The sequence below is a fragment of the Nicotiana sylvestris genome, chromosome 10 (assembly GCF_000393655.2).
Source record: "Nicotiana sylvestris chromosome 10, ASM39365v2, whole genome shotgun sequence".
NCBI lineage: Eukaryota > Viridiplantae > Streptophyta > Magnoliopsida > Solanales > Solanaceae > Nicotiana > Nicotiana sylvestris.
Genome location: NC_091066.1, coordinates 51,317,094 through 51,331,556, shown reverse-complemented (window position 1 = coordinate 51,331,556; position 14,463 = coordinate 51,317,094). Strand labels below are relative to the sequence as shown.

Sequence of the window (14,463 nt, the reverse complement as noted above, 5' to 3'; positions counted from 1 at the left end):
ACCGCATAGCAATTTTTTTTTATTTTCAACCCGCCCCGCGAAGCAAAACTTCCCTTTTTCATTTTTAATGTGCAGTTTCTCTTTGATTTTTTTTTAAAAGAAAAAATTAGCAATATAGCCTTCTTTCTTCTTTTTTCTTAGCCGTTCCTGTTGTGCTGCTGGATTATGGATGTCTACTAATTATATTGTTAGAAAATGTTTTTTAGCGTAATAATCCATAAAAGTAGTAATTTAATTAAAAAGTTAATTATATTAATCGGTATTAAATAGGAGTATATATTTTTAAAACTGCTAACGCTCCTACCCGACAGAAGCTGGCATCGATATTCTTTTCTTTTTGAGAACTATGAAGTTTGCACAAAAATAAACGGGTCAAAAAGTGTTGGTCATGCGATGGGTCCTTATAGAACAATTAAAGAAATTTAAGGAAAACAAAAAAGAAGAAAAAGAGCTTGAATGATTTGTAATATCTACGTCCAGATCATAGCTAGATATGACCTGCAAATTTAAGCTTAAAGGAGCAAGAAAAAGAGGAGGAGATAAATGAACTAAATTTTTTTTTTAAAAAAAAAATGTTAAAGATTAGCAAGGGGAAAATTATAAATGCCAAATACCACTGAGAAAGTCTATAAGAAATTTACTTGAACAGAAAAGTACAAAATAGTTGATTTTTTTTAATGAAGAGCCGTAATGTACGATACATGTATTGCTCAAAAGTCAAAACTGCCATCGTCCCGCAACCGCTTTGAATTTTTAAAATATTCTTGAACCCGTCCCACACTCGCCCAGCGCGAAAACTTACGAAAAAATATCTATTATGTCCATTTATAAATAGCTTATTATAAAAATTAGCTAATTCATAAAATATTACTAATATTAGTCAATTAGTTATTTGTAGCCAAAGAAAGTCAAATTTTTGTTTTCTTTTGAGTGAGTGTTGTTAGAATAAATTGGGTACATCTAAAGAAGCTTGAATATTAGTTTTGGGATGATTTGGTGGAGTTTTGAGGTGATTTGAATTGAAAATTCGAAGTAGAAGATGAAGATGAAAAAATAACATGTATATCACATTGTGTATCAGATATGTATCATATTTGTATCAAATGTGTATCACATGTATTTCCATGTATACCTGCGTGTGAGATACATGTGTTATACATGTTTGATACATGTGTCACATAAGAACTTTTTGAACTCGATTTTAACTATGAATTTTGATACCATTTCAGTCCAAATCACCTCCAATCTTGCTAATTTTGTAAATTGACTCATATATATGTTTTCAATGAATCTCAACCATATCCATTACAAAAATTCTTTTTTTGCTTAGATTTTTGGAATCTGGTATACATATATATACACACCTTATTTGCTGCCTTATCCATGCAATTTTCTTTTTGTCTTGCATCTAATATTTTTAATCACGGTTAGAAATATAGAAGGAGATCTTTGTGTATGATTCTTAGAGAGAAAGAACCTTATTTTTTTAATTTTTATCTGTGTTTGGCTAGTTTTGGTCAGTCTATGATTTATGACTAGAGGTTGGTAAGTTGAGACTTTTTTGGAACATTTCTGTAAGATTCCCAACTTAAACTCGCCCGCCTTGCGTAATCTTAAACCCGAACCACCCAGCACCCGCACCTCCCCGTTTTCCATCCCTAGAACTTTTGTCTCTCACAGTAGAAGAGTTTGATGAACTAGTTCATTTCAGTAATAGGGCTAATGCCATTGGAACTTCTCCTAACACAATGAACCATTCAAAGTCATGTATTCAAAGCATATTCACTTCTTATCGCACTGTCTTTTTGACAATTCTGGAAATCCACACAATCTTTTGTTGGTTCTTCTCTTCTCCCGTTGGCAATATTACTTTTCGGTAGAACGAATTGCTAAGGCCAATTCTCCACGGGACAAGCCAGTTAATCCTGTGTTCGAAATAAAAAGGGAAAAAGTTCAAATTTATCCCTCCACCGTGAGAAAAGGATCAAATTTACCTTAAGAATATTCATGTGATGGCAAATGATCAGGTAGGGTTGGATTTGGATAGGTTAAAAATGGGTTGGGTTTCAACTCGCCCATATTTTATGCGGGTAAAAAATGGATTGGGTGTCAAATCGGTGGGTTGAATATGGGTTAACCCATATTATATAAGTGTAATATTTTTTCAAGTGCAATTTATGATTTTTCTTTTTTGGTAACAACTGTGAATATTACCATTGATAATAAAATTAATCAATACACCTAATGAGCTCCTAACTTCACAAAGAAACTGAGACTCCAAATCTCTAATTACACAATAGTCTCTATATGAATCCTTTATTTCTACTTCCTATATTTGACAGCTTAATCATCCCTATTCTCTCTTTTATCTCTTTCTTGAGTTGTGTAACTATAATATCCACATGTACAGTTCCATTTCGAAACAATTTTCTATTCCTGGCAGTCCATACATGATAGATTGTTGCACCCCATATGGCAGCCATCCCTTCCTTCTTGAGTTTCTGCCAGTGCTTCCTTCTAATTCGATCAAATACCAGTTTAGGATACCCCGCATACAATTGTGCTCATGTCCATTGCAGCAGTGATCTTCTTATAGCCTGTATCCATTGACAATTACCAAATAAATGTTGACTGGTCTCAACTTCTTGATCATCACATAAGCAGCAGTTCATATCTGGTACTATAATCCACATTTCCCTAGTCTTTTTTTTTGTCAGTGGTCTTTGTTTAGTTGCAAGCCAAGCAATACATCTGTATTTTGGCTGTGTAAATTTGCTCCAAAATAGGCTCGCATTATCCATCCTCTCTTGTCCTCTCAGTAATGAGTTATAGCTACTTGTTAGGGAATAGTCCCCTTTAGGAGTTAGTATATATTTACCCTGTACATACCATTCACGCATCTTCTCTTTAAGGGAGTTCAATATTTTTGTAACGACCCGGGTGATCGTTTCATGAGTTACATTTCCGTTTCCTCCATTTCTGCTTCTTTATGTATTGTTCAGCTGTATTTCGTCGTATCGTGTTGGTTGGTTCGGGTTCGAAGTGGTCGTGGAATGGAATGAGACACTTGGTCTCTTAATTAAGAAGCTTTAGTTGGAAAAGTCAACCGAAAGTTAACATGTGGATAAATGATCTCGGAATTGAAGTTTTATGGTTCGGATAACTTCGTTAGGTGTTAGGATTTAGGAGTGGATTCGGAATGTTATTTGGAGGTACGTGGTAGATTTGGGCTTGAATTGGCGAAATTGAAAATTTAGCATTTTTCGGTCGGCAGTGGAAATCTCGATATCGGGGTCGGAATGAAATTTCAAAAATTGGAGTAGGTCTGTTGTGTCATTGTGATATGTGTGCAAAATTTCGGGTCTTTCGGACGAGGTTTGATAGGTTTTGGCATCGTTTGCGGAATTCGGAAGTTTGAAAATCCTTAGGCTTGAATCCGAGGGTGATATGGTGTTTCGATATTGTTTTGAGTGTTCCGAAGGATGGTATAGATTTGAATGATGATATGTGACTTGTTGGTATGTTTGGTTGAGGTCTCGAGGGCCCCGGGATGGATTTGGGTGGTTGACGAGAAGTTTCACTTTGAGTTATTGCTGCAGATTTTGCTGCTTCTATCATTTCCCCACCTGCGGATTGGGGACCGCATGTGCAAGGACGCAATGCGGTAAGGAGATCGCAGGTGCGTGTTTTGTCCATCAGGAGAAGAACCGCGGATGCGGTTATTTGGACGCATTTGCGGCATCGTAGGTGCGGTGACTGGGCGCAGATGCGATCTCGGTCCTTTAAGTGATTTTCGCAGGTGCGCACCTGTGACCGCAGGTGCGAGATATTGTCCGCAGGTGCGGAATTCCTGGGGCAGAAATTATATAAGTTCCCCTTCGCGAAATTTGGCCCATTCCACCATTTTTGAAGTTGGGATTGAAGCTTTTGGATGGTTTTGAAGAGGGAATCAAGGGGGAAACTTGTTGAGGTAAGGTTTTTTGACTTAGTACTCGATTCTATGATGATTTTCAGTAGATTAAGCTTGTAATTTGTGGGATTTAAGGGTGAAAATTGGGGAATTAGGGCTTGGAACTTGAGAGTTAAAATTGGGCGATTGAGGGGTCAAACGAAGTTGGATTTTCGTAAATTTGGTATGTATAGACTCGTGAGTGAATAAGGATTCTAGTGTTGTGATTTTTATTGGCATCTAAGACGTGGGTTCGGGGGTCGGGTTTGGCCAATTTCAGGAATATTGATTTAATTTGATAATTCTTGCATGGGCTTTATTCCTTTAGCATGTATTGATGATATGATTCTAATTTTTAGATAGATTCGGGGCGATTTGAGACCGAGTCGAGTGGCAAAGGCATTGCAAAGTAGATTTGCGTTCAGTTTGAGGTAAGTAACGATTGTAAATCTAGATCTGAGGGTATGAAACCCCGAAATTTTGTACTATTTTGATAAATAAGGTGACGCACATGCTAGGTGACGGGCATGTGGGCGTGCACCAATAGGGATTGTGACTTGGTCCGTCCCGTGGCAACTGTAGAGTTGCATATTTTGATAAACTCTAATGTGATATCTATGTGCTTTAAAAATGATTTTGTTAACTTGGGTTGAATGCCACGTTTGGGGCCTTGTGCCGTACTATTTGGACCCCTAGAGGTATATATGTGTGTGTGTGTGTGTGTGTGTGTATCGGGCTGCACGCCGCAACGATATAGTGCTTAGGCTGTAGGAGCCCCTCCGGAGTCTGCTCACCCCCAATGAGCGCAATTGACTATGTATTTATGGATCGGGTTGACGCCGCAACGGTTATTATAAGGTACCTATTTAGTGTGAGTGCTGAGTGTGAGTGCTGGGCTTGTATTATGAAATTACTGTTTTTACTTTTCTTTTATACTAAGCCTCTATTGAAAATGTTGAACAAATGTTTTAAACAATTTTTATTGAAACTGGAGTTTTATTATACGAGATGTTCCGAATTTAATTACTGATTTGATCTTATTATTTCCACTGAGGTTTTTATGTTATGAGATGTATTTGATTATTAATGCTCGTCACTGCACTCAGCCTTTATTTATAATTGTTACTTACTAAGTTGGCGTACTCACGTTACTCCCTGCACCTTGTGTGCAAATCCAGGTGCTAGGGCATCCGAGTGAGAGCTGTTCCTTTCCTTCAGAGCATTTCCAGAGTTAACAAGGTAGTTGCACGGCATCCGCAGCCTTGCCTTTTTCCTTCCTATCTATTTAGCATTTGTTTATTTTATTAGACTCATCTTGTATTGAGAAAACATTATCAGATTGTATTTTAGTGGCTCATGACTAGTGACTCCAGGATCGGGCAGTGTCTGATGTTTTGCATATTTATCCGCTTGTCTTGAAATGTTTAAACGAAAGATTTGTAATAATATCTAATTAGTAAATGAATTAAGAAAAAGACATGTTTATGTTATAAATGTCGAATCGGCTAGCCTAGTACTGCGATAGGCGCCTTCACGGTCGGGGTGGTTTGGGGTCGTGATATTTTTTCAATACCAACTACAATCTTGGGGCACAATGTGAGAACATACATTAGGATCATTCTTGATGTAGATGCGATGCACCCATTTGACCCATAATGAATTCTTACTCTGAGTTAGTTGCCAAAACAGTTTTCCCACTGAAGCTTTATTCCAATTACTGCATCCTTGGATATTTAGGCCTCCATTTTCTTAGGACAACATATATTCTCCCATGAAACTAGTGGAACTCCTCTCTTGTCTTTTGAACTACCCATAAGTAATTTCTATATATTTTGTCTACTTCCCTTAATACACTTTGAGGTAAAATAAACACTGTACCCCAAAATCTGTATATTGAAAATAGAAGTGCAGTTATCACTTGAAGCTTTCCTGCATATGACAGCCTCTTTACATAGGTAACACTGATTCTATGAGTGATCTTCTCTACCAGCTATTGACACTCCAATAGACTCCACTTCTTAGGTGACAAAGGTAGTCCAAGATATCTGATAGGAAAAGATCCCTCTGAGAACCCAGTGACATTCAACAGTCTCTTCTTAGTTTAATCAGTCACTCCTGCCATGAATATGTTAGATTTGTCCAAGTTTGCATTCAGACCTAACACCTCACTAAAATGTTTTAGTGCTTCCTTTACTCTATTCACTGATGCCCTTCACCTTTGCAAAAGACCATTAAATCATCAGCAAAAATGAGATGGTTCAGCTTCAAATGTTTACACATTGGATGGTATTTGAAATCTAGCAATTCAACCATCCTTCCTAAAGTCCTGGAGAGGTACTCCATAAACAACACAAAGAGTTTTGGTGACATAGGATCACCTTATTGAAGTCCCCTTTGCCCCTCAAAATACCCATGTTGTTCTCCATTTACAGTGACTGAAAACTTTGGTGAAGTCACAAAAGTCATAATCAATTGGCCAAATCTTTCTAGGAATCTATAGCCAAGCAGAATCTCTTCTAAGAACTCCCAACTGACCATATCATAGGCTTTTCTGAGATCAATTTTCATTAGACATCTAGGTGTTGTCTTCCTATTATAATGCCTGAGTAAATCATGGCAAATAAGCACATTATGCATCGTAGATCTACCCTGCACAAATGCTGACTGATTGTCTGCTACTATGTAATTTACTGCATTTTTCAACTTGCTGCAAATCACCTTTAAGATATATTTGTACAAGACATTACAACATGCAATTGGTCTGAACTGGCTTGCAAACTCAGGATCAGTTATCTTAGAAATTAGAGCAATGTTGGTGCAATTGATCTGCTTTAACAATCTTCCATTCCTGAAGAAATCCAGTATAACATCAGTAATATCCCTGCCTAGAATGTGCCAAGAATCTTTAAAGAACCCACTGCTATACCCATCAGGCCCTGAACTTTTATTACTATCAATCTAGAATAATTCCTTCTTAACTTCCTTTTCCTCAATAGGCTGCAGTAATCTCAGCTGCAACTCTGTTGTCAGTAAAGAACCATTTTGTATGAAGCCTTTGTATGCTCTCCTTCTTGAACTAGCCTTTTGCCCAAGCAGTTCTTGATAGTAGCTTAGGAACAAGTCTACAATTGCTTCTGGTTCTGTCTGCCATACCCCTTGGTCATCTTTCAATTGGATAGTAGCTAACTTCAATCTTTTGTGTCTTATTACTGAGTAGAAGTACCCAGTGTTGTCATCTCCCAGCCTTAACCATGTAGCTTTACTTTTCTGTTGTAGAAACATTTCAGCAAGGTTGGATGATTCTTTAAACTTCTGATATTTCTCATGTTCTTCCTGTTGAATACCAAGATTACTAGGATCAGTTTGCAACCTTTCCTACACCTGCTTCAATGCTTGTCTGTCTACTTTAGTTGTTTGCTCAATATTGCTGAAGTATTGACTGTTAAGTTCCCTAAGCTTCCTTTTCAGTAACTTCATCTTTTTAACAATCTGAAACATTTTGCATCCTTCTACAAATGTTGTCCATACATATGAAACAATCTGATTAAACTGAGGGTGTTGTGCCCAAGCATTGCAGTACTTAAAGTATCTTTTAATCCTATGATTATCATATGAAAGAGTTATATATACAGGACAATGGTCATTTATACCCTCAGGTAGAATTTTAGATTTACATGATGGTATAAGGTCTAACCACTCCCCATTAATGAAAGTCCAATCTATTTTTGAATCTATTTTTTGACAGTGCCTATTATTCCATGTATATCTACTGCCCTGGTATGGTAGTTCTATGAAACCACATTCTCCCATGCAGTTATTAAAATCTACTACTTCTGCCCATGTAATTGGATTACCCCTATCTTGTCCTCCATATTTAAAATTGAGTTGAAGTCCCCCTGTGATTAACCATGTCAACTTACAATATGAGTTTTGCTCAATTAACCAACTCCATAAGCTCTTTCTCTATTTCTTAGTGTTAAATGCATACACAAAGGTGATAGCAAATTGCATCTGGAGAGGAATATAATAGACTTCACATGTTATTCCCTGTGTAGTGCTGCTCTTTAGAATAACTCTGTAATAGTCTGGCCTCCATGTAACTCATATTCTCCCATTATAATGAGCCTCCAAGTTGTGATATACTGCCATCCACTAAATAGTTTCCCTGCTATTTGTTCAATTCTATCCTTCTTTATTTTTGTTTCTAATAATCCTATCATTCCAACCTTTTCATCATTGCAAAGGAGTTTAGTCTCCTTTTGCTTATTGGGAGTATTAAGCCCCCTTACATTCCAGGAGAGAATATTAACCATTCCCTGACACAGGAATGGATTGGCCTTCCACTTTTCCCACTGAAACCAGCTCTTGTGCCTTACTAGTTTCTTGTTTATCAAGTGCCTGAAAAGAGTTTGCCCTTGCAACTTGTTAAGAGCCTATTATCTGAGCTTTCGCTGTCCTCAAAGGTGTGATCCATCCTATATTCTTTCCACTGGCTTTGTTTGCAGTTTGTATTGCCTCTGTGTCTTTGCTTCTATCCTGCTTTTCCTCCTCTCCCTTCTTCTGTTTGTCATCCTGAACCCTTGCCTCCTGCTTTTCAACAGATTTGGGGGGGGGGGGGGGGTTCTTTTTCCTACAAACATTCTCAAAGTACCCATACTTTTTACAATAGGTATAGAGTGTTGGTTTCCAATCATACAAGACTTTCTGTTCAATCACATCCCCTTTTTCATTCCTGAACTTCACAACATCTGGAAGGTCTGCCTTCACATCCACCTCCACTAAAAGTCTTGCAAAACTGAGTCCCAACTTTTTCTCAGTGTTTTGATCCACCATCATTGGTTTTTCTACTAGACTTCCGATCTTACTCAGACCTTTTTTTCTCCAATACTTAAATTCTAAACCTGGAAGTTTGATCCATATTGGAACTGTGTATAATTTCTCTTGTGAACTCCATGTCTGGGTTCCATTGCTTCACAACTTATTGTCAAAGTGATATATTCCCCCCTGTAAAGCTTCATTCATACCCATAACACTATCAAATTTAACAAGTACAATTATATTTTTCAGCATCACTATTTTGTTCAAACTATGCTTTGCCCATAAACTCTGTACATATCCCTTTATAACCGAAAAAGGGGGAAACGCTCCTAAAACATAGAAAACAACATGATTCTTCCAAAATACCACTTCAAAAACAATATCCTCTTAATCAATTTCAACAATAATAGACTTACCCTGCTTAATTGGAGATACATATTCTAGTTTGAATCCAGCATTTGATATCTTAGAGATATGAAAATTGTCCAAGATTGAGTTCGTCTTCTCTGTTCTCTCCTCTTCCTTAACTTGATCTGCCCATGATTTCTTCCCACTGCTTGATGATTCACTGATAGGTTCATTAATGGCTTCCTCCCATTGTTGTCAAACATTTGCATGTTGCTTTTGTGCCTCACTTTTCCTTGTTACTGTTTCATTGGATTTTCCCCAATTTGGACTGCGACGAGTTTGAGCAGGAGTTTGATTGTTCTTCTGTCCTCTCTGAAGTAGCAAAGATGAAGCTTGAGCCATTAGTAGCTCCTGTGATGGCACACGTGCCCTTTTCCCCATGGTAGGTGCACGTTAGTTATCCTGCGGCGAGAGAGAATGAGCCATGTGCAGAAGCTCTTGATGATTTTTCTTTTGCTCATATTATTTAGTAACATAATCTTAACTGGAATAATATATACTATTCTTCATTAAATTTATTCAAATTTGACTATCATATTGTAAACTTAAGTTACTTTTAATATGACAATTTTTATTCTAGGAAGAAATGTGTTTAATACACTTAAGCAATAATCATTACTAATAAATAACTCTGCATTTTCCACTTTATTCATATATCGTCTGCATTCCAATATAAAACTAAAAAAAAATAAAAAATATAATAGTAGTAGTAGTAGTAATAGTAATAATAATAAAAAGGGAAAAAGAGCAAAAATACAAATTCTTAAGGTGTGTTTCGTTCCATGGAAAATGAAATTTTATCACTTATTTTTCCTTATTTGATAGGTGAGTGAAAAACTTTTTCAATTTTTTTTATTATTTGGTTAGAGAGTAGAAAATATTTTTTAGGAAAATAATTTTTTATGTTACTCTCCTCACCCCCTTCCCCCAAATCCTCATATTTCCTGTGCTCTCCCCCCCCCCCCCACACACCAAATACCCAACGTTTTCAAGACTTATTTTCTTCAAGAATTTAATTATTCTTTTAAAAAACCAAACAAACCCAAATGAACTAATGTATTGCTTTACTTTTTCACGCATGATAATGTTGAAATTTGTGCTCCATAATTAAAAAGAAAATAATATTTTTTTGGTTGAAAAAGAAAGTACTCTTTCTACAATATGAAAAGAAAGTACTCATTTTGTTGAAATAAAATAAAATATATTTTTTCTATCATGAAAAGAAATAAAAGAAAATACTTTTTCTATATTATTTTGTTGAAATGAAAGAAAATATTTTTTCTACTTCATGAAAAGAAAGTGCTTTTTTTTTGTTGAAATGAAAGAGAATATTTTTTTTACATCATGAAAAAAAAAAAAACTCATTTTGTTGAAATGAAAAAGAAAGTTCTCTATCTACAACATGAAAATAAAGTACTCTTAATAGTATTTCTATTTAGAGTGGGGAGAGGTGTTGGGTGGGGGTGGGTGAAAAAATAGACGAAATTGCTTCTACTTCTAAAACTATTTTCGGTATTCAAATATGCATCTAGAAAGAACAAGAACGCTAAAAAATCATAAAAAGCACTTACAATATTTAGAAGGAAAAAAAAAAGAAGAAAAAACAATAATGCTCACACAGTCAATTATAGTCAGAAGAAACTTACGAAGTTGGAAGATAACCCACTAGGCTAATCCATATTTTACAATGAATACCTATATTTCTATGGGTTGAAGCCCAAATTTTATTCAACTTAAATATCACTCATCCAACCCACTAAAATACGGGTAATTGATAAAATATGGGCTCATTTTGCTAGCACTACCTGTTGTTATACAATTAGGTCAAATATACCTCTTCTCCGTTAAGGTTATCTAAGGTGGACACTCAATTCCATGTGTCACTGACATTTTCGCCACGTGGCATGCCACCTCACTATCATCAACCCATTTTATTCCTCACTTTTACTTCTTCTTCCACCACTAGCACCTCATATTCCTTCACAACTAGTGCCACCATCAACACCACCATTTTCACCATCTCCCCCTTTATTCTCTAGACCGTGCTTAGGGAAAAAATATAAACAATGGTTGCAAAATATTTTTTTATATTCATTTCATAAAATTTATAATCACTGTAATAATTTTCAAAGCCATTAAAATATGCATATTTCAATTAGGCTTCGTCTGGTATTTGTAAGGAATTTTTACATTCCTATGTCATATAGGAAACTATATTACCCTCAATGTTTAAGGTTTGATATAATTACATTTAGTATACCTAATTACCAATTATGTACCATAAGGTTTTTTAACTGTACATTAATTGTACCTTATATCACTCCTACATTTATGGTACCGTATATTCCTCCAAATCCGCCCCCCCCCCCTCACGTTTCTCTCTCCCAACCCCACACCCTCACCCATGTATCATCACACACCCAGAAAAAAGAAAAACCAGAAAAACAATTAAAACTCTCTGCTAAATCCAGAAAAACAATTGAAACCCTCTACCATTAACGTCCAAAATCAAGGTTTTTTCTTCTACAACCAGTCAAAATTGAAGCCAAATCTTCAAAGTTTCATACACAGCAATAACTTTTGATGGTTATGATTTCGGGTTCCTTCAGTAATATAAGAGGAAAGGAAAAGAGAGCAGCAATTCTACCATTGACAACCATTAAAAAGCTTTGAAGCTTTGAATTCAAGTTTGGGTTTTCAAAAATCATTATTTGTTTGGATTGAGTGTTGTTGTAAATAATTGGGAATATGGTTTGGAGTTTATATCTCAATTTTGAGGAGGTTTTGATGAAGATTAGACTTGGTTTTGGCTGAATTTCATATTGAAATTCGAAGAAGAAGAAGAAGAAGAAGAAGAAGAAGAAGAAGAAGAAGAAGAAGAAGAAGAAGAAGAAGAAGACGTATATTGCAAAAATTATAGAAAATTGTAGATAAATTGAAGCAAAATTGTAGACTATTGTTTATTTATTTTTCTTGAAGAAAAATTGCAGAAATATTTTTTTGGATTCCATATTTAGCATAGCAGTTTCGTAAGGAGTAACAAGAGCATATATGAGAATCACAAAATTATAAAATAATCAGGATTTTCGACATAATTGCGTTTTTTGCAGAAGATTTGTAGAAGTTTTAGTCTTTTTTGATTTATGAAAATAGAAAACAAAGCATCTGCAATCAGAATACAAATAATCTATAATTTATCGATAAAATATCTACAAACTGGGTACATTGAATTTTAATATCCCAATTCCCATTCAATTGTAGCATAATTGGGATTTTCGACATAATTGCATTTTTTGTAGTAGATTTGTAGAAGTTTTAATCGTTTTTGATTTGTGAAAACAGAAAACAAAGCATCTACAATCAGAATACAAATAATCTACAATTTATCTACAAAATATCTACAAACTGGGTACATTGAATTTTAATATCCCAATTCTCATTCAATTGTAGCATAATTGAGATTTTTGACATAATTGCGTTTTTTCAGAAGATTTGTAGAAGTTTTAGTCTTTTTTTATTTGTGAAAATAGAAAATAAAGCATCTACAATCAGAATACAAATAATCTATAATTTATCTACAAAATATTTACAAACTGGGTACATATTTGGACTCGACATGTTTCCCCTGAAATGTATGTTTCACATTTTTTATATATATTTTTGTCCAAAACAGTACTAAATCATCCACTTAAATACAATTTTTATACAATGTTGTTCAACTTTCATACAATAGGTAATGAATAAAAGAAAAATAAATAAACAACAGTCTACAATTTTTTTCAATTTATCTACAATTTTTCTATAATTTCTGCAATATACGTCTTCTTCTTCTTCTTCAATTTGAAATTCAGTCAAAACCAAGTCTAATCTTCACCAAAACCCCTCAAAATTGAGATATAAACTCCAAATCATATTCCCAATTATTTTCAACAATACCCAATCCAAACAAATAATGATTTTTGAAAACCCAAATTTGAATTCAAAGCTTTCAAGCTTTTTAATGGTTGTCAATGGTGGAATTGTTGCTCTCTTTTCCTTTGCTTTGTATTACTGAAATTTGGACATAATTGCCTTTGATGTAGAAGATTTAGTCGTTTTTGATTTGTGAATTGTAGAAGAATAATCAATTCGTTTTTGAATTATAGAAGAATAATTGCGTTTGATGTAGAGACGCTAAATTTGAAACGAAACTGACGAAGAAGATTAATGTGCGTGATTTGCATTTGGAAGATCTACAAGAATATTTAATCCTCCAATTTTAGCGCGCCTAAATAAGGAAGCCTACAACTACAATGATTCCTTATTTAATGCATGATCTATATTTTGTAGAAATACTATTAGCATGAAGGGTAATATGCAAACTATAAACATATTTGGTAATATAGTTTCCTATGATATAGGAACGAAAATTTTCCTTTATTTGTAAATGCTTGTTTGACTCCCGGCGTTAATCCCAATTAATCCAGTGCCAAAATGTGTACTAACACTATGTGAAAAAAAAGAAAGGAAAAGCATAATTCGACCAATCCAGTAGCTGGATAACTGAACTGTCATTTGTTCTTGATTTCTTTTTTAATGCATGTTTGTAATCTCCGCTTTATCACCAAAACATTCTTCTTCCTTTTGGAAAAAAAAAAAAATTAAAAAAAACTCATGACAAATATTAACAAAATATTTTGCTACAATTTTTTATATTTTTCCCTAAGTTCGGTCTAGAAAGTGAAGGTGGAGATGGTGAAAATGGTGATCATGATGGTGTTGATGGTGGTACTAATGGTGAAAGAGTAGGAGGTGTTAGTAGTGGAAGAAAGAAGTGAATGGGAGGAATAAAATGGGTAGGAGGTGTTAGTAGTGGAAGAAGAAGTGAATGAGAGGAATAAAATGGGTTTGTGTAGTAAGGTAGCATGCCACGTGGCCAAAATGTCAATGTCGTGTAGGATTAGATGTCCACCTTTGAACAACCTTAATGGAAGAGAGATTCGATTCATTGTACAAAAAATATAACGGAGGGTAAATTTAATTCTTTTTTCATAGTAAACTTTCCCAAATAAAAATGTGAAAACAAAAAAAACAATAAATTTTTTTGAGCCCAACAAAAAACTATGTTTACTTAAGGAATTTAATTCACTCATAATTAAATTAAAATCCCGCGCAAAAAATAAATTTGAATTTGAAACTGATCTACGATGACAGCGCGCTTGCTCTCTTCTGAAATTTTTAAGAGCTAGAAGAAGTATTATTATATGTAAGCACAACAATTTTCCTCTTCCTACCTAATGGGGGACAAA

General features: G+C 34.9%; 1 protein-coding gene across 1 annotated transcript; it reads right to left on the bottom strand.

The window, feature by feature from the left end:
- Positions 1 to 6,907: 6,907 nt before the first annotated feature.
- LOC138879325 (uncharacterized) lies at positions 6,908 to 8,262 on the bottom strand. Its single transcript, XM_070158931.1, has 3 exons — positions 8,093 to 8,262; positions 7,331 to 7,547; positions 6,908 to 7,282 (listed from the first exon to the last, which is right to left on the bottom strand). The coding sequence occupies exons 1-3, from the start codon at positions 8,260 to 8,262 to the stop codon at positions 6,908 to 6,910; spliced, it is 762 nt and encodes a 253-aa protein (XP_070015032.1).
- Positions 8,263 to 14,463: the final 6,201 nt, after the last annotated feature.